Consider the following 22,879-nt stretch of genomic DNA (forward strand, 5'->3'; position numbering starts at 1 on the left):
AGGTAGTGGAGGGGGCAGGGGAGGTGAGAAAGGGAGGATAAGGTAAGAGACAATATGGAGCGACGAAAAGAGATCTGTCTAAGGACCGACAGGGTAAGGTGAAGACCAAGGAGAGAATCCACGGCCCATCGCACCTATAGCTAAACCAGGTAGCTCCATCAGGCATCAGACAAAAAAAAAGTTCAGTCTCAATACATTGAGAGAAGGGAGAGGGAGAGACATAAAAAGAGAGAGGATGTGGGAGGAGATAGCAGAAGGGATGAAAGGAGTGCAACAATGTGGTTTAACAGATTAACACAAACATTTCAACAATTATACCTTACAACGAACAGTCAGCAATACGTTAAAAGAGGAGAGAAAGGAGAGAGAAAAGAAGTGAGGGGGGTAGGTGAGGTGAGAAAGTGAGGATAAGGGAAGAGACAACCATAGAGAAGAGAGTAAGTCTGTCTAAAGACCGACTGGGTAGGTGACGACCGAGGAGGGAATCCACAGTCCGTCTCCCCTATAGCTAAACCAGGTAGCTCCATCGGGCATCAGACAAAGTAGTTCGGTCTCAGGTGTCGAGGGAAGAGGTTCGCAGAAAAACAGGATGGGAGGGAGATATGGCAGAAAGACGAAGGAAAGTCTGCCTAGACTATGCACAATGGGTCCACACTGCTCAAGCTCACACTGGACACCAGAACATACACAGATTCTGAGAACACTGCAAACAGACATGCTTGCATCCAAACATTTACACACATGTCAACGCCACAAATTTGATGATCAGTATGATTGCGGGAGCCACTGAGGTGCTACTGTACCGATTGCATATACATTGCATTTATATTCCAATGCTGGAATGCCTTTTGCATCTACAAATAATATACTGACTGCACTGCAGACAGCTGTTATAAAGGAAAGATCATTGGCTCAGGGAAAATGCATAACTGTGGTAACTCCCATTTCAGGCTGAGAGGTAGTCACATAGGCCAGCGTTCCTAACACAAAAGTCTTACATCCTTGATGGATAAAGTGGGCCACCTCCTTAACATCTACTGATGCAGACTGTGTCTTTGACCCCACACTACAAACACAAGAATGCCTACAGTTTGAACAAGAATATGTTGTGCCCAATGAAGCTTTGCTCCTTGACTAGCATGACTTTACTGTCTATACTAATGGTTTAGCCCAGCACGCAGTTGGAACTAAACAATTATACTCTGCTGCTTGCGCAGCGGTATGTGGAGTGATGAGGGATGAAGAATTCCTCCCTCAAAAAATCTTTACACATTCCCTAGGGTATTGTACTGCCCAGCTGGCTGCACTCAAAGCTCTAATTTTGGCACTAGAAAAATACTGATCCTGAATTCCCCACACTTCTAGGGTGTGATTCAAATTATTGAGTCTAATCTTTAAATGAGCACCTGCATTATTGGTGCTTGAATGGATTCAAAGATTCAAAAGGGAATTTATCAAGCATAAATTGCTTTGGGGAAAGGTGGCACATCTAAAATAATGTATGCCACGGGCTCATTTAATTCATACAGTGAGTCACCAATGTGTTGGAATACACGTTGCAGGGAATTCACTGGCTGATGAAGCTGCAAAAGCAGTGCTTCAGACTGGTGTTGTGGCTGCAATTACTCGTTATTATGAGAGAGTGCTGGAAGAGAGTATGGTAGCGGACAATGCTTCATGCGCAGGCACACAATTCCCTAAGAAATATCCAGCAAAATACTCCTACCTACTGAGTGCCCAGAACATACCTGATACCAAATTGCTCAATGGCCAAAAGCTATTGATGCGCTCAACGGGAACCTCACCCTGGCCGACTCAGTCAAATCACTAGGTATCACGGTAGACCACGAAAACTGGACATGACCTTACACATCAAGAACTCAGCTAAGAGCGCCTTCCTTAACCTAAAACTACTGAGCAAAATAAAGCCTTTTATCCCGCCCAATGATCTCAAACAGGCCACTCAAGCATTGGTGTTGTCAAGACTAGACTACGGGAATGCAGTCCTCTCAGGATTAGCAAAATCACATCTTGCTCCCCTCAAAACAACGCTCAACACGGCAACCAGAATGGTCACCGGAATCAAGAAATGTGATCACATTTCTCCAACAATCAGAGAACTTAAGTGGCTCCCAGTGGAAATGTGGGCTAGCTTCAGAACAGCCTGCCTCACACACAAAGCCTTGCACACCAGCAAACCTGAAAATTTGGCAGCCAAACTCAAAAAAGCCGGTCAGACCAGGAACCTCAGAAGCTCAAACTCTCTTCTACTCATTCCACTGAAAACTCGAAAACAAAAAACTGCGGCTCGATCCTTCACCGGGAGCACGCCCAAAATCTGGAACTCTATTCCCCCCGACATCAGAACTACTACCTCTTTTACAAAATTCAAAAGCCAGCTCAAAGTCCTGTTCCTCGACCTCTCCCTAGGGAACCGATAGGATCAACCAGATGGTGGAAAGTCACCTCTCACAGCTTCGACTATATCTGCAAGCCTCATAACTGCTAATCAGCCTACACTATTACTGTATTTTGTGATTCTCTGCATTGTAACTGTTGTAAAGCGCTCCGATACCCTCGGGTCAGGCAAGTGCTATATAAAACTTCTTTAAATACCAGGCCAGAATAAATCATAGCCACTCATAAGGGATCCACTTCTGCCTTTGCAGGTGGTGGCTACAGTTTCACTGCTACAGCGGTGGCTACAGTTTCGTTGCTACAGCAATGCTATTGGTGGCATGGCCTCTACAAACAGATAAAACAATTTGTGCATAGATGTGACATTTGCCAACAAATAAAAGCTTCCACTGCAGCATGGCCACCGCAGGCACCTCTCTTGGTTTCAAAGATATAATTGGCTTGTGTTTATCTTGGACCTCAGAAGGCCCCTTTATATTCATTCTATTAGGAGTAGTTTCATGTTCTAGATTTCTATGGGTGTGGCCACAGTGATCCGCTGACGCTCAAATTTTATAAAAGATTTGCAAGTCTTTATCTGGACATAAGCGGTACTTGCATTCCACTTGGTCCAGGGACCATCGCTTGCCTCCAGGGCTTACCACAGTACCGGGGGCACCCTGCGTGTGGCTGTGCATTATTCCTTCCCCTATGATCCTAAGGGAAATTTGATAGTTAAACGGAAAAAAGGTGACTCAAAGCAGTCCTTAACAGCTAGGGTATTAGGATCAGGTCATAGTAGTATCCAGCAGTTGTACGAGTCCAGAGAGATTTAAATAATCTACCTAGAAGATCCTTGGGTGGCCGGACTCCCAATGAAGTCCTGTTTGTCGTCCAGAGTGTCAAGGGCTCTCTTTTCATCCGAGTCTGGGTGTGGGAAGAACACCAGGAGCTCAATTGTCTGGTTGAGGTGGAAAGAAGACATCACCTTTGATAGAAATTTTGGGTTAGTTCTACGGACTACTCAGTCAGCATAAACCAGGAAAAAGGGGAGTTTCAATCAATCAATCAATCAATCAAAGCATTTATATAGCGCACTACTCACCCGGAGGGTCTCAAGGCGCTTGGGAAGGGGGGGGGGTCCGCTACTGCTCAAACAGCCAGGTCTTGAGCTGCTTCCTGAAGGCGAGGTGGTCTTGGGTCAGGCGGAGGTGGGTCGGGAGGGAGTTCCAAGTCTTGGCGGCCAGGTGGGAGAAGGATCTTCCTCCTGTTGTGGCTCTTCCGATGCGGGGGACGGCGGCGAGGGCGTGGCTGGTCGATCGAAGGTGGCGTGTGGGAGCGTAGAAGTTGAGGCGGCTGTTGAAGTAACTCGGGCCTTGGTTGTGCAGGGCTTTGTGTGCGTGGGTGAGGAGGCGGAAGGTGATTCTCTTGTTGACCGGGAGCCAGTGCAGGTCTCTCAGGTGTCTGGAGATGTGGCTTCGTCTGGGGATGTCGAGGATGAGTCTTGCTGAGGCGTTCTGGATTCGCTGGAGTCTCTTCTGGAGCTTGGCGGTGGTTCCGGCATAGAGGGCGTTGCCGTAGTCCAGACGGCTGTTGACGAGGGCCTGGGTGACCGTCTTCCTAGTCTCAGTGGGGATCCACCGGAAGATCTTACGTAGCATGCGCAGGATGTTGAAACAAGACGAGGAGACGGCGTTGACTTGTCTGGTCATGGAGAGGGAGGAGTCCAGGATGAAGCCCAGGTTGCGTGCGTGGTCTGTTGGTTTGGGTGCGGAGCCCAGGGCGGGTGGCCACCAGGAGTCGTCCCAGGCAGAGGGCGAGGAGCCCAGGATGAGAACTTCCGTCTTGTCTGAGTTCAGTTTCAGGCGGCTGGTCATCATCCATTCGGCTACGTGTTTCATCCCTTCGTGTAGGTCGGCTCTTGGTGGTGGCGGGGTCGTTGGTCAGGGAGAGGATCAGCTGTGTGTCGTCGGCGTAGGAGATGATGTTGAGGTTGTGTTGGCGTGCGATGGCCGCAAGGGGGCTCATGTAGACATTGAAGAGGGTGGGGCTGAGCGAGGAGCCTTGAGGAACACCGCAGATGACTTCGGTGGCCTCTGACCTGAACGGGGGTAGGCGGACTCTCTATGTTCTTCCAGCGAGGAAGGAGATGATCCATTCCAGTGCCTTCTTCTGGATTCCGACGTTCCTGAGGCGTTGCACTAGGGTGCGGTGGCAGACAGTGTCGAATGCCGCGGAGAGGTCTAGGAGGATGAGGGCCGCTGTTTCTCCGTTGTCAAGCAGGGCACGGATGTCATCGGTGGCAGCGATGAGGGCGGTCTCGGTGCTGTGGTTGGCCCTGAAGCCCGATTGTGAGGGGTCGAGGGTCCATTCGTCTCGAGGAAGGCGGCCAGCTGCTTGTTGACTGTCTTCTCGATGACTTTGGCTGGAAACGGGAGGAGCGAGATGGGGCGGTAGTTCTTGAGTTCGGTGGGGTCTGCTGTTGGTTTCTTTAGTAGAGCGCTGAGTTCGGCGTGCTTCCAGCTCTCAGGGAAGGTTGCGGTGTCTAAGGAGGCGTTGATGATGTCTCGTAGCTGGGGTGCGATGGAGGCGTCGGCTTTGTTGAAGACGTGGTGAGGGCAGGGGTCGGTTGGAGATCCGGAGTGGATGGAGTTCATTGTGCGGATGGTGTCTTCGGTGTTGATTGGGGTCCAGGCGCTGAGGGTGGTGGTGGGGGGCGTTAGTGCGGTCGTGGGGAGCGTTGGTTGTGTGCTGAAGCTGTTGTGTATGTCAGCGATCTTGTTGTGGAAGTAGGAGGCGAGGGAGTTGCAGAGGTCTTGTGATGGGGTGATGTCGTTGATTCCGGCGTTGGGGTTGGAGAGCTCTTTCACGATGTTGAAGAGTTCCTTGCTGTTGTGTGCGTTGTTGTCCAGTCTTTCCTTGAATGCTGTTTTCTTGGTGGCGCGAATCAGTTGATGATGTTTTCGAGAGGCGAGCTTGAGGGTGGTCATGTTGTCCGGTGTTGGGTCTCTTCTCCATGCTTTCTCGAGAGATCGGCAGTTCTTCTTGGAGCTCTTGAGTTAGTCGGTGAACCAGGATGCTTTCTTGCTGCCGGGTCTGCTGGGCGGGGTCCTCAGTGGGGCGAGGTCGTCTGCGCAGTTGCTGATCCACTTCGTGAGGTTGTCGGCGGCCTGGCTGGGGTTCGCGGAGCTGGCGGGAGGGTGCTGGTTCAGGGCTGCGGTGAGCTGGTCGGCCGTGATCTTGTTCCAGCTTCTTCGTGCAACCTGTAGCTGGTGGTGGTGGATCGTGGTCCTTCTGAAGCTGAAGTGGACGCAGCTGTGGTCCGTCCAGTGGAGTCCAGTGGCGTGGCTGAAGGCGATGTCTTTGCTGGATGAGAAGACGGCATCGAGTGTGTGTCCGGCGAGGTGGGTGGGGGTGGTCACCAGCTGCTTGAGTCCGAGGTTGGCGAGGTTGTCAAGCAGGGTGGTGGTATTGCGGTCATTGTTGTTCTCCAGGTGGAAGTTGAGGTCCCCGAGGAGGATGTAGTCAGCGGAGGGGAGGGCGTGCGGGCTGATGAAGTCGGCGATGTCTTCGCTGAATTGTGTGCGGGGTCCCGGGGGACGGTAGATCAGGGTGCCTCTGAGGGTGGTCTTGGGGTCGGTGTGGATCTGGAAGTGCAGGTGTTCGGCGGTTGTCAGGGTGTCGTCGGTGTTGGTCGTGATGCAGATGGTGTTCCTGTGGATGATGGCGATGCCTCCTCCTGTCTAGTTGACGCGGTCCCTCCGGGTGATATTGTATCCGTCCGGGATGGCGACGGCGATGTCGGGCGCTGAGGAGGCGTTCATCCAGGTTTCCGTGAGGAAGGCGACGTCTGGAGATGTGGTGTCGAGGAGGTTCCAGAGTTGAACGGCGTGTCTGTGGACGGAGCGGGTGTTGAGCAGGATGCACTTCAGGTGGTTGCTGCTGGTGTAGTGCAGGTCCGGATGCATGTGAACTTGCAGGCGTGGCAGCTGAAGGGTCCGTGGGTGCGTCTCGGAGTGGCTCGGTAGCATCCCGGGGCTCGGCCGGTGTTGAGTGCGTTGAGGGTGGCGGCGTCGTACGTCCGGCGGGAGGGGTGGCCTCTGCGGGGGCCAGGGGTCCTGGCACTGGGCGCGTTCCAGGCGCGGACGGGCGTAGACGGGCTTAGCTTTGGCGCATCTTCTGCGCTCAATCGGTGCTCCCGCTGCGCGCGTCCGCTGCGCGGTCGCTCTGGGGACGTCATAAGAAGGGAGCTGGTCGGGAGGGTCTGCGGGGAGGCGGGAGCGAGAGCCAATCGGCTGGAGGGGGGGCGGGGCCGCGGGCTAGGGCGGCGGGAAAAGCTGGAGCGGGCTTGGCGGCCCTCGGGTGGCTGGGGCTGCGGGAGGCTGGTGTGGGCTCGGCGGCCCTCGGGTGGCTGGGGCTGCGGGAGCAGGCACAGGCACAGGAGCGTGGGGGTGACCAGGCCGGAAGGCGCAGTGGTCACTCCCTGGTTCTGGTCAGGCTCCCCTTAAGGGAGCCGGTCGGGAGGGTCTGCGGGGAGGCAGGAGCGAGAGCCAATCGGCTGCCGGGGGGCGGGGCCGCGGGCTAGGGCGGCGGGAAAAGCTGGAGCGGGCTTGGCGGCCCACGAGTGGCTGGGGCTGCGGGAGGCTGGTGTGGGCTCGGCAGCCCTCGGGTGGCTGGGGCTGCGGCAGCAGGCACAGGCACAGGAGCGTGGGGGTGACCAGGCCGGAAGGCGCAGCGGTCACTCCCTGGTTCTGGTCAGGCTCCCCTTAAGAAGGGAGCCGGTCGGGGGGGTCTGCGGTGAGGCGGGAGCGAGAGCCAATCGGCTGGCGGGGGGCGGCGGGAAAAGCTGGAGCGGGCTTGGCGGCCCTCGGGTGGCTGGGGCTGTGGGAGGCTGGTGTGGGCTCGGTGGCCCTCGGGTGGCTGGGGCTGCGGGAGCAGGCACAGGCACAGGAGCGTGGGGGTGACCAGGCCGGAAGGCGCAGAGCTTGTAGTCCAAGCATAAGAGCTTGTAGTACAAGCATAAGAGCTTGTAGTCCGCTCACTTGCATGAGGAAAGTGATTGCAACTTTAAAAAACGTACTTTCGAAGATCTTGTGCTCAAAATCGAGTCCCATGAGTGTAATGCAGCCAGAGGCGCAGGGTAACCTAGGGAGAGTAATCTTCCTTCCATAAAGGTTTTAATGACGGTAACTCAGAATACTGAAGCATGTTCCCTGTTCTGTAGGTATGCTGCAACTGTAGCCAAATAAAAGTAAATTAAACAGATAAACAATATCTTGCACTGTTAGATTTAGTGGGTCAATGTGTTTGGGTAGACAGTACTGAAAGAACCCCTTCCACTTTTCTGAATAGCAGGCTCGAGTAGTGGGGCTGAGAGTTTCTTTGAGGGTGGACATACATTCATAATCACATTGAGGTAACCAACCTCTAGGACCTCGGGGGGCAAATCACAAGGTTGGGCTGCTTGGGGTTGGGGTGACTGACTTTGCCCTGATATTGAGTGCAAAGATCTGGCACGTTAGGCAGATTCTCATGAGGGACTGCTGACAACTCAAGAAAGATTGTCAACCATGGTTGTCAGGCTTGTGGGAGCCACCAAGATATAAGTTAGGGATGGGTTTGCTGTACCCTCTGAACTACATACCAAAGTAGTGGGAGAGGGAGAAGAGCATAGGCAAATATCCTTGATCAGTTCATTATTTGCATTGCCTATGGACTGTGGATACAGAAACATGGTGGAGAAGGTTGGGCATTTTTTAATAAACAGATTTACGCTGGAAACCCCCCAATGTCTGAAGGTAAGGAGGAGGATTTGAGTGTGGAGTTCCCAATCATGGACTTGTTGCTGCATCCTACTGAACAGGTCTGCATAGTCGCTGTCCACTCCTCGAAGGTTCTGCACTAACAGTTGAACTTGGTGGTCGAATGTCCAACATCATATTCTCAAGACGTGGGACCCATGCTCACTGTGCCACTGGATTCAAGCTAAGCTGGCTGTTGAGAAGTGATGCCCCACAACCAATTCCAGGATGCTGGTTTCCTGTCCAGGGAGGACCTAGCTTGATAGTTTGGGCTGGACTGTTCTCATGAGGAGTGGGGTCAAGACTGATTTGCATACCGCAGGGTGCAAACTGGCGTGGATAGCAAAGAAAATAAAAATGGATTAAACCCAGATCTGTGATCAGGGGAGAATGTTTGCATTGTTTTACATTCCGCCCATCATCTGTTCTTTTGCAGCTCTAAGTGGGAAGCTTATGCCCAGCTGTGAGTCCAGTGCTCACTGTGCCACTGGATTAAACCTAGCCTGGTTAATGAGGCGTGATGCCCTGAAACCGGTCCCAGGAGGCTTGTTTCTGACCCAGGAAGGACCTGGCTTGACAGTTTGGGCTAGACTTTTCCCATGAGGAGCAAGGTCGATACTGATTAGCATATGGCTGGGTCCAAACTGGGGTGGCGTGATGAGCAAAAATAAATATGGATTAAACCCAGATCTGTTACTGGGGGGGATGAATGTTTGCATTGTTCAGCTTTCAGCCCATCACCTGTTCTTTTGCTTTCAACACCAAATTTTCTGCGCTAACACCCAGAGCTGGGGAGAATGAGTGGCTACTTGCTTCTGAAGGTAGCACATGGCAGTCAAGCTGTTTCGTTTGACCAGGACTATTCTGTAAAGTGCATGGCAAAAGAAAGCTTTCAGAGTGAACTGGACTGCCAGTAAATCTAGATATTTGATGTGGAAGCTCTGTTGCAAGGATGATGAAAGTCCCTGAATGGTCCTATCCTGCAAGCGTGCTCCCCGGCCCATGAGAGAGGCGCCTGTGGTAATGGTGACTTGGGGAACCGGATCTAGAAAAAGCCTGCCGTGCAACAGGTTGTTCCTATTTCACCACTGCAGAGAGTGATGGCTGCTGGCCCAAATCAACACTAGCTCTTCCTAGAATCCCCCCCCCCCCCCTCCCAAAAAATTACTATTGTGCTGTATATTTAATTGAGTGTGGGGGAACAATGGTGATACAAAGCCAACGCACCCAGGAGGCGCATTACTGTTCTGTTAGGCTGCGATCTGACAGACAAAGAGCAGCAGAAGCTAGAAAGATTGAAACCGTGCATGGCTGGGATAAGCGTTCCCAGTGAATGAAATGAGAGTTACCCCTACAAAGGGCTGTATCTTATGGGGTTGCAAGTGGGATTTGCTTAGTGCTCAATTTGCAAAGAAATAAGTGTCACAGCTCTCGTCAAGAGGCCACTGCACCTTGTACCACACGTTGCCCATGTCAACGCCTTCAATGATAGTAACAACACAAGTACTAACATTCACACTCCTACAAGTGTGACACTTCTGACTACTTCAGGCCCCCAAAGCTATAAGAATGGCTTGGGTGGCAGGTAATAATTTGTAATGGATATCAAGTTAATAATTAACTGTTGTTGTGGTTGTCTGGAAATTAGCTAGAAGGCGCCACCTTGTGGCAGACTGTCACAGGTCCCGGTGCCGACAACTAAGCACTGGAAACCACTGACTCAAATTAAGCACTGGACTTGCACACAATGATAGTGAAATTGACATTGTGTGAAAGATCAAAGGTGATTTGGGTTTGGATCAAGCATTGCTATCTGCTTGCACTCTTTATCAGCCAGTCATCGAGCTATAGGAATACATGGCCACCGTTCTTCCGGAGATGAGTGGCTACCACTACAAGGCATTTTGTAAAAAGTCTGGGCGGTCGTTACCCCGAAGGGCAGAACTTTGAACAGGAAGTGCTCCCTACTTATCACGAACCCGAGGTATTGATGGTGCGCAGAATGAATTGGAATGTGGAAATAGTTGTCTTTCAGATTGAGGGTGGTTATGATTTTGCATTGCTGTAACAGAGTAATGACATCCTGAAGCACGACCATGTGTAAGTGAGCCAATAGAATGTACTTGTTGAGGGGTATTAAATAGAGAATGGGCCTGACGACACAAACTTTCTTGGGGATTAGAAAGTACAGAGAGCACACAACTTTGCTGTGACAGCACAAGCTCTAAGGCTCCTTTGAGTAGGAGTGTGTTTACTTCCTCTCGGATGAGGCACTGATGTCCTATGGAGCGGGAGTGTTTGCGGGAGGGTTGTTGGGTGGTGGAGCAGTGAGTATAAGGAGGTAACCCTGCTGTAAAATGGAATGGACCAATTGATCTAAAGTGATGATTTGCCAGCATGTGAGGAGCCCCTGTAAGTGCCCCCACTAGGTGTTCTGTGCAATGGGGAGACAGGGTGTCACTGTTTGACAGCCACGGCCCCCTTTGCTACAATCCCTCTGCCCCTTCCTTCGGAGTGATTCCCTGTACAAGCACCCCTGGACTAACATCCGAAAAGTTGTTGGTGCTGCCGCTTCCTCTGATATGAGGTGGAAGCCTCTGGTGATGTGGCCATGGCATCGGGCCTACGAAAGGACCGGTGTGGTGCTGGGGGCTGAAAAGACCTACTGCCTATTCTATCGTAATCTCTAGCATCTGATCCACCTGAAGCCCAAAGACGTATTTCCCATCAAAGCGCAGGTTGATCAGATCGTGCTGGACCTCTGGCTTAAAGGTAGAGACATGGAGCCAGGCATGATGGTGTATAACAACGCTTGAATTAATATCCCTTTTGGCAGTGCCCACCACATCCAGAGCACACTTAATGGCGGTGTTGGAAATTGTCTGACCCTCTTTAACTAACTCCTGTGCCCGCTGCCTCTACTGATCTGGGAGGTGTTGAATCAGGTGCTCCATTTCATTCCACTAGGCCCCGTCATACTTGGAGAGTAAACCAAAGGAGATGGTGCTGTTCCAGTGGGTGGCAGATTGAGTAGCCAACCTGCCCACACCACTTCAATCTTTTTACTTTCTTTGAAGGGTGGCAAGGCAACTCCAGTACCCTGGCATTAGCACCTTTACAAGCAATATGCAAAACCAACAAGTCTGGTGAGAACTGACCTTAAATTTAAGGTATGTGAGAGTGGGAGGGTCTGTATTTTGTATCTATCCTCAGAATAACAACTATCGCCTTCAAAGGGTCTTTACATGTGTCCTGGGCAGTCTTCAATATGCCCTTGAACATTGGGAGGAATTGGGTCGAATGCTGGGTGTAGGAGAGCATTTCGATAAGGAAATAATCCTCCTTAGGAATGGTGTGGAAATCTACCTTCTAAAATGTGGCTGTTCTATGGATAGCCTTGTGGTAAGAGGTGGTGTCATCCGGAGGGAAGCGTTTTCCTGGGTACAGGTCTGGGTCATTGTCACCTGGGGGAACCATGCCATAAAAATCCCAGGAATCATCCTGGCGCTACAGTCATATGGGGCGTCATAAAGGTCCATGGGACTAGCCTCGCTGTAGGACGAGTATGGGATGGCAGAGGTGGCTAGTGTGGTGGGGTGGAAGGTGTCGGTGGAGGTGGTGGTGGAGGAGGAGGAAGAGGAAGAGGAAGAGGGACAGATAGGCGAGAGGGGAAAGGACTAGTGCCCCCATCATGATGTTTCTTGAGCTTTGGAGGTGGTGGGGCACCAAAGCAAGCTGCTCCTCAAAGGAAAGCTTCATTTTGCAAGGAATAGTCTCTTGAGGTTTTGGCAGAGATTTCACAGAAATATTGCCAGTTGGCTAATGGATAAATAATCTTGTCTGATGCATGTCCAATTCCTCCTGTAGGCGCTGTAAAATTGGGAGGTCCTGTTCCTCTGAGTCCGCTGAAGATTGAGCCATGGGTGGTCTATTGCCTGCGAAAGATTGTTCTAGCTTCGAGGCAGGTAGCAACAACGAGAGGTGTTGCGGCTCCAAAGAGCCCTTCGGTGCCCAAGAGAACCTGATGGAATCGATGCAGTGGTCGGTGCCAAAAACGGCCGTGGCTTGGGCGGCTGTTTGGGTGCCAGAGATGGAGCCTAAGTCAGCTGCGAAGCCTTACGACTTTTGCAACCATGGCTGGGAGGCAGTGGTGGAAAGGTAGGCTGTTTGATGGGTTGTGGACTCCACGCCTGACCCCTGGAGGTGTGGTGGTAGACCTGGTGTCGGGAACAATGTGAACACAAACTCACAGGCAATGTTTTCTGACGTTGGCCAAGCGAGGGTTGCTGGTCTTCGGTCTCACAGCCTGGAGAACAACTCTGCTTCGGGCTGAAAGAGGATAGTTTATCAGCACAGACATATTGCGCGACAGGAATAATTGAATACTCAGAGTGGGGCAGCACATGGAAACCCTTTTAACAATGTTTAAATGCTCTAACATAAAATTGCAATATTGTTAGGAAACAATTGAAATGTTGAAAGTTCCATTTGATGAATTCGTAAAGGATACTTTTTCTGTATAGATTCAACTTTTTGAGATCTTGTTATTATTCCTATTTGTGTATATACCCAAGTTGGTTTGCTGTTTGTTCCTACTCAGTTTCTTGAGTATAGTAGTTGAATGACTGAATGTTGTGGATGAGGTATGCGTGATAGTTATGAATGGTAAGGTTTGAGAGAGAAAGAGGAAAAAAGAGAACAAAAGCACAAATGAAATATATGTGTATATTGTGTATATATATATATATATATATATATAGAGTCACAAAGTATATATCATATCTTTTTGTTATGACACCTAAAGTAATATCTAATACATTTTTAAAAACGCATACAGTGATATGAGATGTATTTTTTGAACTCTCGGTCCATGCCCATTATTTAAATTTCTAGTCTATAAGCGAGGTACTTCCGCTTTTCAGAATTAGGGTCAGGTGGCAGTCTTCCTTCCTTTTAGGGTGGTTACTTGGTTTCTTATCAGCGGAAAAGAAAACATCCACTTCCCCTCCAACATCATCTTAAATGAGTCTCCGATCACGTCGGTACTGGATGGCCTTTTTGGACCGGAGTACAAGGCAGGCATCTTGTTGTGCTTTGCTGACAAGCAGAGGATGCAGACCCCCACAAGTATTTCGAGCAACACTGTGGCAGTAACAAAAGGGAGTACTTTCCACCACAGTTTGCTCATTATCGAGTGCGTAGGCCAATAGGAAAAGGTCGAGAGGAGAGAGGCCCTGAACGGGGCATCCAAGATCCTACATATGGTACCAATGAAACTACAACGGAGACGAAAAGGCTGAAAACCATGATTGTTTCTTGCCAACGTGAGTGGAAAAACCAAAAGACCCCGACAACTAGCACCACGTGGCGTCGACCCAGAGCTTAAGCAATACATGTCTGAACCCAGTGGCGAAAGAAAACAACCTAAACATGGAGCTGAAACCTATGTGCATTACCATTCATTAGAAAAGTCGTTATGCCATTTGACTAAAAAAAGACTTCTTCAAAGAAAAGTTGCGCATGTCTGAGCCCAACACTAGATGGCAGGAAAGTATGCACAGCATGTGCATGTACAACTACACATGCCACAAATACATTCTTTTCCAGCTCTTCCTCGCTCTTTCTGTACTAGCGGTGTTGAAGTGCTTGCTGTCCTGGCAGAGAGGGGTGTACACAGTTGCTTGAGTAGAATGTGGCCGTAGATGTAACAAGCACAAGCAACGAGGGGGCAAAGGCAGGAGAGCAAGCACAAGCAACGAGGGGGAAGGAGCAGGAGAGCATGCACAACAAACGAGGGGGCAGGGGCAGGGGCAGGAGAGCAAGCACAACGAACGAGGAGGCAGGGGCAGGAGAGCAAGCACAAGCAACAAGGGGGCAGGGCAGGGGCAGGAGAGCAAGCACATGCAACAAGGGGGCAGGAGAGGAAGCACAAGCAACAAGGGGGCGGGGCAGTAGAGGAAGCACAAGCAACAAGGGGGCAAGGGCAGTAGAGCAAGCACAAGCAACGAGGGGACAGGGGCAGGAGAGCAAGAACAACGAACGAGGGGGCAGGGGAGCAAGCACAACGAACGAGGGGGCAGGAGAGCAAGCACAACGAACGAGGGGGCAGGAGAGCAAGCACAACGAACAAGGGGACAGGAGAGCAAGCATAAGCAACGAGGGGGCAGGGGCAGGAGAGCAAGCACAAGCAACGAGGGGGCAGGGGCAGGAGAGCAAGCACAAGCAACAAGGGGGCAGGAGAGCAAGCAAAAACAACGAGGGGGCAGGAGAGCAAGCACAAGCAACGAGAGGGCGGGGGCAGGAGAGCAAGCACGAGCAACGAGGGGGCAGGGGAGCAAGCACAACGAACGAGGGGGCAGGGGCAGGAGAGCAAGCACAACGAATGAGGGGGCAGGGGAGCAAGCACAGCGAGGTGGCAGGAAGAGCAAGCACAGCGAGGGGGGCGGCAAGCAATCACATGAGGGGGCAGATGCACAGCGAGGGGGCAGACGCACAAGCACGTCCTTAGTTCCATTTACCACACCGCTTTTAGAGAGCCCCCAGTGTTTTCATCCCACGTAAAGCAGTGCCCACGCCCTTGCTCAAACGTTATTTTCCAAGCATGCAACCGCATGGGGAACACAATACCCCCCAGCCATCTGACCAGCGCCTCCTGTGCTCGCACTGAAGCTCTCAACCATCTAGCTACAGAGCGAAGTCCAGCTGGAAACAATGAAGCATTCCTGGATTAAAGCCCCTCCGATGCCCCCGTTACCACTCCCTGCAGGCAGGAGGGGCTCGAACTCTGAATCCAGCCCCACTTCTCCCTCCCTGTAATGAGAGCTTCAGGGGAGCCCTGAGGACGAATGTCACACGTGGCTAGACGGAGGCCCCACAGTCCGGGGTCTACACAAGCATTTTACACGGAACCCCTTTGAGTTCCCGGTCCGCCTCTGCTGCCAGTCTGTCCCCGTTCAATGCGGAAGTCTCGGCTCCTTTCAAACGTCTACCAGTCGTGTCCAAATATTTACATTTCAACTGAATACAATAAATAAACAAACTAAACTCATGGCCTTTAACAATACGATGGCACAAGAAAGCAACGTCGTTGCTCGATACAGAGACAGTTATTTTTTTTGTTAACAAAATGCGCCCAAAAAAAGATCTCGGAAAAAGAAAGTCTAATGAATGCAAAACTTTATAAATGAAAATAAAAAAAATAAAAATAAACGTAGAGCCGCTCTATGTGATTGCCAAAAATTAAAGTGCTCTCTAGTTGAGAGCACAGACCACCACACACTTCCACCCGCAAATGAGGGTGAGGGCAGGGCCAGGTATTTATGACTAACTGAAGGGGCGGAGCCGGCAGCAGCCGTCTCTTTGGGTAATGGAAGCACCTTGGTTTCGTGGCCTGCGCCGGGAGCAATGGGCAGCCATTTCATTGGTCAAATAGAGCACCCATGCTTCATTCCACACGTACGGGGCAAGGAGAAACCACCTCATTGGCCATTAGGGCACCTCGGCTCAATTCCAAACTCGGGAAGCCAGGAGCAGCCGCCTCCTTGGGTAATTCAACGTTCTATCGTGCATTGTATTGCTCTGTACAAGGAGGGGTAATCTGGGGCGAGTAGGAAGCTGACGTGATTGCCCGCGTCTGCTGTTAGTTGTCCTCTTTGCTTACGTTTTCATTTCTTGAAGGCTTGTTGCGTATCTAAAAGAACAAGCAGCTTCGATAGCCCACAAACCATCTTGCAATTGAAAATAAATAATACTAGGCTTGCCGGGGATACTTTGCAATGAATGCATGCAGTAAGATTTTTATTTTACTCAATTGGTTGACGTAATTGCAAGTGATTACCGGGCGGGTGCAAATGAGGACCAGTGTGGGTGCGCATACAAGGGAACGGGTCTGTAAACGAGGGATTAGTTGCACCCCACACGCTACTGCTATAACTGACAACGCTGTGTGTGACATGAAGTCATAATGTCCCCATTTCAAAACACTCCCACACGTTTAAATACATTTAACATTTACTGCATTCCAAACGAGGAGCGCTCCACACGACCATGCTTCTCCGAGGCGAAGCAGAAATGCCTCGGAGAAACGCACGGTCATTTTGGGATTCGGGGGCGTGGTTTTCTTTCTCTCCTCTTCCCATTGGCTGGAAGATAAAATTCCAGCCAATGGGAAGAGGAGAGAAAAAACAGAAAGAAGCTAAAAAACACCCCCCCTGAATCCGGGCTTCAACGGAGTGATGCCCCTCTCCTCCAATGGCTGGCCTCCGTTTAGGAAGCCAGCCATTGGAGAAGAGGGGCGGGTTCAAGCCCCCATACTGTAAACATAAATTCTCTGCTGCACGACACTGCTGCGCAGTGTACGCTAGGCCGAGACCTAAAAAGGGTCACTGGGAGAAGCCTCAAATTTCTTTGCGACCTACGTTGTGACCAAGGTTGTCCTGACAGTGTCCATGAAATTGATGGGGCTGGCATGGGCAGGAACTGGACAGGATCTCCACCAAAAGGTCATCCTCATCCTCTAGGACATGCATGTCAACTTTATGGTGGCAGGCCACTCTCCAAACGACGGCATTATAAGCTGGGTGTGCTTCCAAATATGGATCATCCGCAGGGTCAACTTTGTAGATCATCCCACACCCTGCTGTAGCAAGCTAGTCGTAATGGTCTCCATCCCTATAAGCGCTACATGTATCAGAATATAAATACACTCACTTGTTAGGAGATTCTGGTGGAGGTGAGTTTGAGTGTGCGGGTGGTAGAGGTGAAAGGGGAATGCGTTGGTGTAGATGATTGGGAGAAAGTCTTAATGCCTTTTTCTTATGCCTCTTCGGTACCGCATGTCTGTGGTGCATAGAAGGTGAGCTCCTCCTCGAAAGTCAGCTACTGTTCTTTGGGAATCGGGGCAGCTTGGCTGAAGTCTTTCCTGGGGGCAACTTAGCAAAACTTTAGGATTAATAAAGAGCTGCCTGGCATAGAGTTCTTTCTGCAGTTTCTCTGGGATAGGAGCTTCAGATTCCTCTTGTTCGAAGAGGCTCTCAGCACTGACTTCAGTCTTAGAGATGCTGTTGACGTAGATTTGAGTTCTGAAGGGGGAAAGTTTGATGCCCTTTGGACGAGATGGTGGATGTCGAGTGTCACGGCACAACGCCATTTGCTGGGATCTTGCTTAACTATGAAGGTTTGTCTCTGTGCTAACTGGAGCCCAAGTATAGCAGAGGACCAGAGGCTGAGGACTTAATTTTGTCCTGCTCAGGACTCCACTCACGCAGGAGCGGTGCTATGCCTCAGCATGAGACATGTGTGTGAGTGAGGTATCAGACCCTGGCTTTGCACTGGAGTAAATCTCACACCATTCAGTGTCATCTTTAAGATGGCCCCTGTTGGTGACAGTGCCGAGGGTTCACTATCCGGACTGCTTATTCGTAGGCATTCAAGGTCAATGTATCGGGGTCGGATTCCTTAGAATCGAGGAGGAAGAGGTGGGTCCCTGAGTGGGTCCTGTTCCTCAAAAATGTCAGGCGTCTCAGTGCATGACTGCTGCCCTCTCTGGTATCTGAAAGCCTTCTTACACTGAAAAGGTAAAGTAGAACTCACCGGTGGCCGTGGTATGGTCAGGAGAGAAGCAGAGTTTGCAAGCACCATGGTAGTCCACCCTTGGGTACTTTCCGTTGCACCTTGGAAAAAATTGGAAGGGTATGCATTCCATTGCCCCTTCCTGTGTGCATTCTCTGGACTAGCTGCACAAAGGTCAAGGATGACTCAACAGATTCAGAGACCTGAGAGCTGGCCGCCAAGGGCAAAGCGAAGCAGTCTGAGATTGGAGCAGTGTTCCTGTTGAGAGAACAGTTTAACAGAGATTTATTGTGGAGTAATTGTTATCCGAGTCGTTGGAATTGATGAAGCGAGGTGGCAAACACAAAATTTTGTGTACCCCTCTTGAAGTCAAAGTCCCATAACACTAATGATTACTAATTGCATGTTTTGTGAAAAATAAATCAACCATAGAGTAAGATGCACACATTATTTTATTTGTTACACACGGGAATTCTAATTTTGCTTGCATGTTGCAATAAACCTAGCTGTGTAATATTATTGTATTGTGAACTAATGTGCTGTTTGGTTATAAACAAAACGCTATTTAAATGTGCTTTTTGTACACGTATTGTGAAAAGAGAAGGTCGATTATGTAAGTATAAAACGCATTTGTGTGGCTTATTTGCCAGGTAACAACTAAAGGAAACATTAGTATGGTGGGAGGTAAACAGAATGGGTTTCAATTCAATAACTAACATGAATTTGTGTTTGTTTCTATAATAGTTCCAAAAAGCGGCCTCTGAGGCCTAAACAAAATGGACATGTGGGTAAACTGTGAGCAAGAGCTGAAAAGCGCAGGCGCGCTAAAACCTGCAAGTCAGAGTGAGCTGCTTGTTCAAGGCTGAATGTGGCCCGGAACCTAGGACGGGTGCCAAGAATGGACGATGTAATGCTCAAGAGCCTGGGAAAGAGGATGGATGTTGCTATTCGCGGATGCGCCTAGGCTGCAAACTGAACATAACAAAGACCCTTTATTTTTCCGCTGAGGACTGACAAGTTGCTTTTAGATAGATTAAGGTAGGAGAATTAAGGTATAAAACCCCCTGGATTTGACTAGAAGGGGTCGCTTTTTCAATTTCTATCGGAGATGCTGCCCGTTTGCTGACTGATTCCTGGATGTAAGACTCTGTTCTATTTTACTTTGTTTGCTTTGCAGGACTATAAGGATAAGATGATGGTGTTAGACAGGGATGTTAGGAGAGAATGAAGTTGGAACTATCTGTTCTTTGCTAAACTTTACTAAAAACTAAAGCAATTTTTCTTGAGCTCTAAATAAAATGATCATTATTGAAATAAAGTTTGAGATTTAATTAAATAAAGATTTGACTAATGCATACATGTCAGACATAATAAAGTTTTGCTTTTAATAAAATTGGGAAATGGAATTTTAAAAGCTGGTCTTGTGATTTTCCTACGCCTAATTCTCTTTCTAGCAGATCCATTGCCATTATGGGGGTGTGTCGGAATAATCCAATGTTTAATAAACTATGGCAGATTTTTGTTTTAAACTGCAGGTGTAAATAATAAATAGTTAAATAGGTTTAGACGCTCCACCAAAATGTTACAGCATTTCTCCATTGTGATTCACCAAAAGCCTTGAAGCCAAGTGTAAGTGAATAGAGTAAATGCGCAGTGTTATGGGCCCCACTGGTGCATGTTTTGTGTGTTTAAAGGTTTCAGGGAAATGGTGAGTGATGATTAGAAATTATTTTTGGAGCCACGCAGTAGAAGTCTCAAACAGGAATAGTTAGGCCTGGAAAAGCCACGAGGATCACGTCGATCTCAGAGCTGCTGCTGAACAAGTCCAAGCATGATGGCAGAAAAACAATCTAAAGTCGAGCCAGTGCCAATGAACATCGCGGACAATGAGAGGAGTCATCACAGAACATTCTGTGACTTGAAGCTTCTTCCAAGTAAACAATCTTTGACAGTCGAGCCCAACACTAAAAAGCAGCAGTATGCAGAGAAAGTGTATCTACAGCCACACATGGTAGGAACACTTTTTTATTTTTTACCAGAAAGTGAGACTTTTATTTCATCTTTCTACTGATCCTGGTGGCAGAAATACATTGCTAAGAGTGCAACAGCGTCACAGTATGGAAATTCTAGCATACACTAGGTCAGAACAGAACTTTCCTGTGAGAGCTAACTGGGTTACTCAGTAGTGGGATTGTGGTTGTGGAAGGGCTATTTACTAAGAACCTACTGATTAGATCTGGAGTCAGTTAAAACAAAACTCATGTTTACTTATGATGGAGCAAGGATTCGCACGTAAAGCGACATGTTCACATTCATGAACCTCGTTAACTTGTAATAGTACTAAACAATCCTGTTTGTTATTAATATTGCACTTTTACTGTACACGCGGGTGTCCTAGAGATGCTTGCATATGTGTTCATTAATCCTAACTCCGCTTGCATACTACAGAATGGCCGCTTCGCAGAAATTCAGTCTGCGCATGCGTCGGTCATACCCATGTGATGTGACGCGCTCGCAGATTTGGACGGAGAGTTCGCTCATGCGCATTGTAGCTGACATGGCCGCTTGTCTATAATCACGCGTTCTGCTTGCCCATGCTGCTTTCCATTTCTATCTATTCCTGCTTAATCATTAATCGCTATAGTTATTATGAAGTAAGGGGTGCAGTGTAGATTATCATGGTGTACAGTGTACTCTATTTTTCTGTGATATTAATTTGTTTTCGCTTACTTTTCATGTACCGCGTATCTGGGGGCCTGGGAGTTGGGGAGCTTCTCCATCTTGGAAACCTATGTGGACCCGATCATGTGATGTGAGGACCGGGCCTTGCTTCAGTGGAACTTAGCCAGCTGGCTACCAAAGCTGAGGCGCTCCTGGGAAGATCACCTCTACCCCGGGAGAAGATGCTGAATTTCACCTGAAAACGATACATTTGTTTCTTCCTACTGTGTACTCTATAGTGCTCTTCTACACGTATGCCTGGGAACAGGAATGTAAGGGGTGGGTACTGTCATTTGAATATTTAATATGGGAACCCAGAATTTTAGGTGGTGGCTATGACCTAACCACCTCTGCTGACCAATCGTAAGTTGGGACCTTGTCACTTGCAACATTTGTGGGTGGTCTGGGGACCCAAAAGGGGTATAACTAGCCTAGTTTAGTTAGGGAAAATTGTCCAACTTGTCCGAATAGCTGACCTGTCACCGACCCCACGATTCTATAGGTGATTGATACAGAGAGCTGCGGAGCGCTCTGTCCGAATTTCCACAATCTCCAAGGGGTGGAAATAGTCCTAAGTGCTGGCGGAGCACTTTGCTGGGAGATTCGAGAACCCAATCGGGGTTACTGGCTGATTCGTGCAGTGAGGGGGTAGCGCAGGCGTTGCATTCGAAGCTGCAGGTGTTGGTCGTGCCCTTTGGTGAGCCCAGTCCTGACCCAAATCCTGAGGGGTATCCTGTCCTGATTTTCCGTGAGCTGTACCTGCTCACCTACTGATGTCCTAAATCCTTGAGGGTCCTTGTCCTCGTCTTTCCCGAAGCTGACCCGTGGCCAGGGTTAGTCCTCATTCCTGTCCTAGGTAAATATACCTATGGGTGTCCGTCTACTATCTTTTCCTCCTGCTCTTTAATAAAGCCTCTATGCCCATGATATTCTCTCTGTTCTCTCTATTGATGCAATTGCAAATAGTTTGCTAGTATGTTCCATTTTTCCCCTTTCCTGTAGGATATATTGTAACTGTTTTTGCTTAAATAAAGTGTGGTGAATATTTAGGATCTAAGTTAGATAGACTAAGATTAGGGTTTCAATCACTTATAGGCTATAGAAATTCACTGACTAATGTGTTTTACATTTATCGTCCCTAGTTTAAGCCTGAAACTGAATAGCATGTTCCCTGTTGCCCTTGCCCAATAGAGTCTCATTTGTCCTCAATGGTGTTTCCTCTTATTCATAGTTACATAGTTTTTGTGATTCTGCTTATTGATGTGTTTATCAGCATTTGCCTTATACTTTTGTCACTTTAAATTTTACATTCTTACATAAAGACTTTAAAACGCCTCAGGTGTCTGTGGTCATTTGGATAAAATACAAAAGTGATGTTAAATGAATAGACTAAGTGTTTAAGAATTATTTTGCTGCCTGTCCTCAAACAGCTCCTGATCCATCAAAGAAGAGTAAGTACCTGTGGTAAGTCAGGTGCTATGGTAATAGTGTTACAGGAAACACATATAGAATACTGATAGTGGCGTGTAAACTCGCTCGACTCCCAAAATTGTATTTCGAAAATCACGTCATGGGCCCAAGTGCGTGAAAATCTGGTAAACTCTGAGCCGGGTGATCTGCGCGCTCTATCAGTATTTTCTGGTAGCAGAGGATGGTTAGGACAAGTTAAGATCGGTATATAAGATAGTTACTGTTGAACCGTGAAAAATAAAATGTGCTGCTGATTTTTTCTTATGCTGCTATAATAAGGATTGTTGTTTCATTTAAATGTCATAGAATAAGTTTATTATATTTCATGAAATATTGAGTATATTACTAACCAATTGTGAGTAATTGTTTTCATGTTGTGGGGATCCCCGGGGAAAAGAAATAGCAAGTGGTGAGTAGAATCCACTTGGCTGTGAGGTCGCTGGCTAGGAGGGAGATTAGTGCATGGTTAGGCAGAACTGGAAGCGCTAATTAGGTTTTTTTCTTTCAATGTGTAAATGTTAGCTACCAAAACCGAGGTGAAACTCGTTGTGATATCACCTAGTAAGGGTCACAAGCGGCAGGAGTAATAGGTTCTTGGAGCTTGAATGACAGCAGGAGAGGACATTGGTGAAAATTGACTTAGTATATATCCCGGAAAGAAGTGGATTAGTCAAAGAGTAGCAGGGTCTCTATTGCTTGTGTGAAAAGGATAGGCGGAAGGGATCTATCCGTAGTGAATGAAAAGTAGACTAAAGTGGTTTACTTGCAGTAAAAGGAAAACTCTTTCTTTTTAAAACCCTCAAGCACAGTGGCAAACGTTTTACGTTGTTAACTAAAATCCGCACTTGCACTTTAAGAAAAAGTCAAAGTTTCCGTTACCTTGTAAAGGAGGGAGTCGGTCGCAAGGCTGCGCTGACGCC

At 48.8% G+C, this 22,879-nt stretch overlaps 1 protein-coding gene across 1 annotated transcript in view; it reads right to left on the bottom strand.

Annotated features, from left to right (window-relative positions):
• The window catches only part of LOC147727039 (uncharacterized), a 47,401-nt gene extending 30,055 nt beyond the window's left edge, over window positions 1-17,346 (bottom strand). The window contains exon 1 of the mRNA XM_086963561.1: window positions 17,130-17,346. Coding sequence (XP_086819687.1) covers window positions 17,130-17,346 — 217 coding nt within the window. The remainder of the gene's footprint in view (window positions 1-17,129) is intronic.
• Window positions 17,347-22,879: the final 5,533 nt, after the last annotated feature.

The sequence above is a fragment of the Lissotriton vulgaris genome, chromosome 3_1 (assembly GCF_964263255.1).
Source record: "Lissotriton vulgaris chromosome 3_1, aLisVul1.2, whole genome shotgun sequence".
NCBI classification, from domain to species: Eukaryota; Metazoa; Chordata; class Amphibia; order Caudata; family Salamandridae; genus Lissotriton; species Lissotriton vulgaris.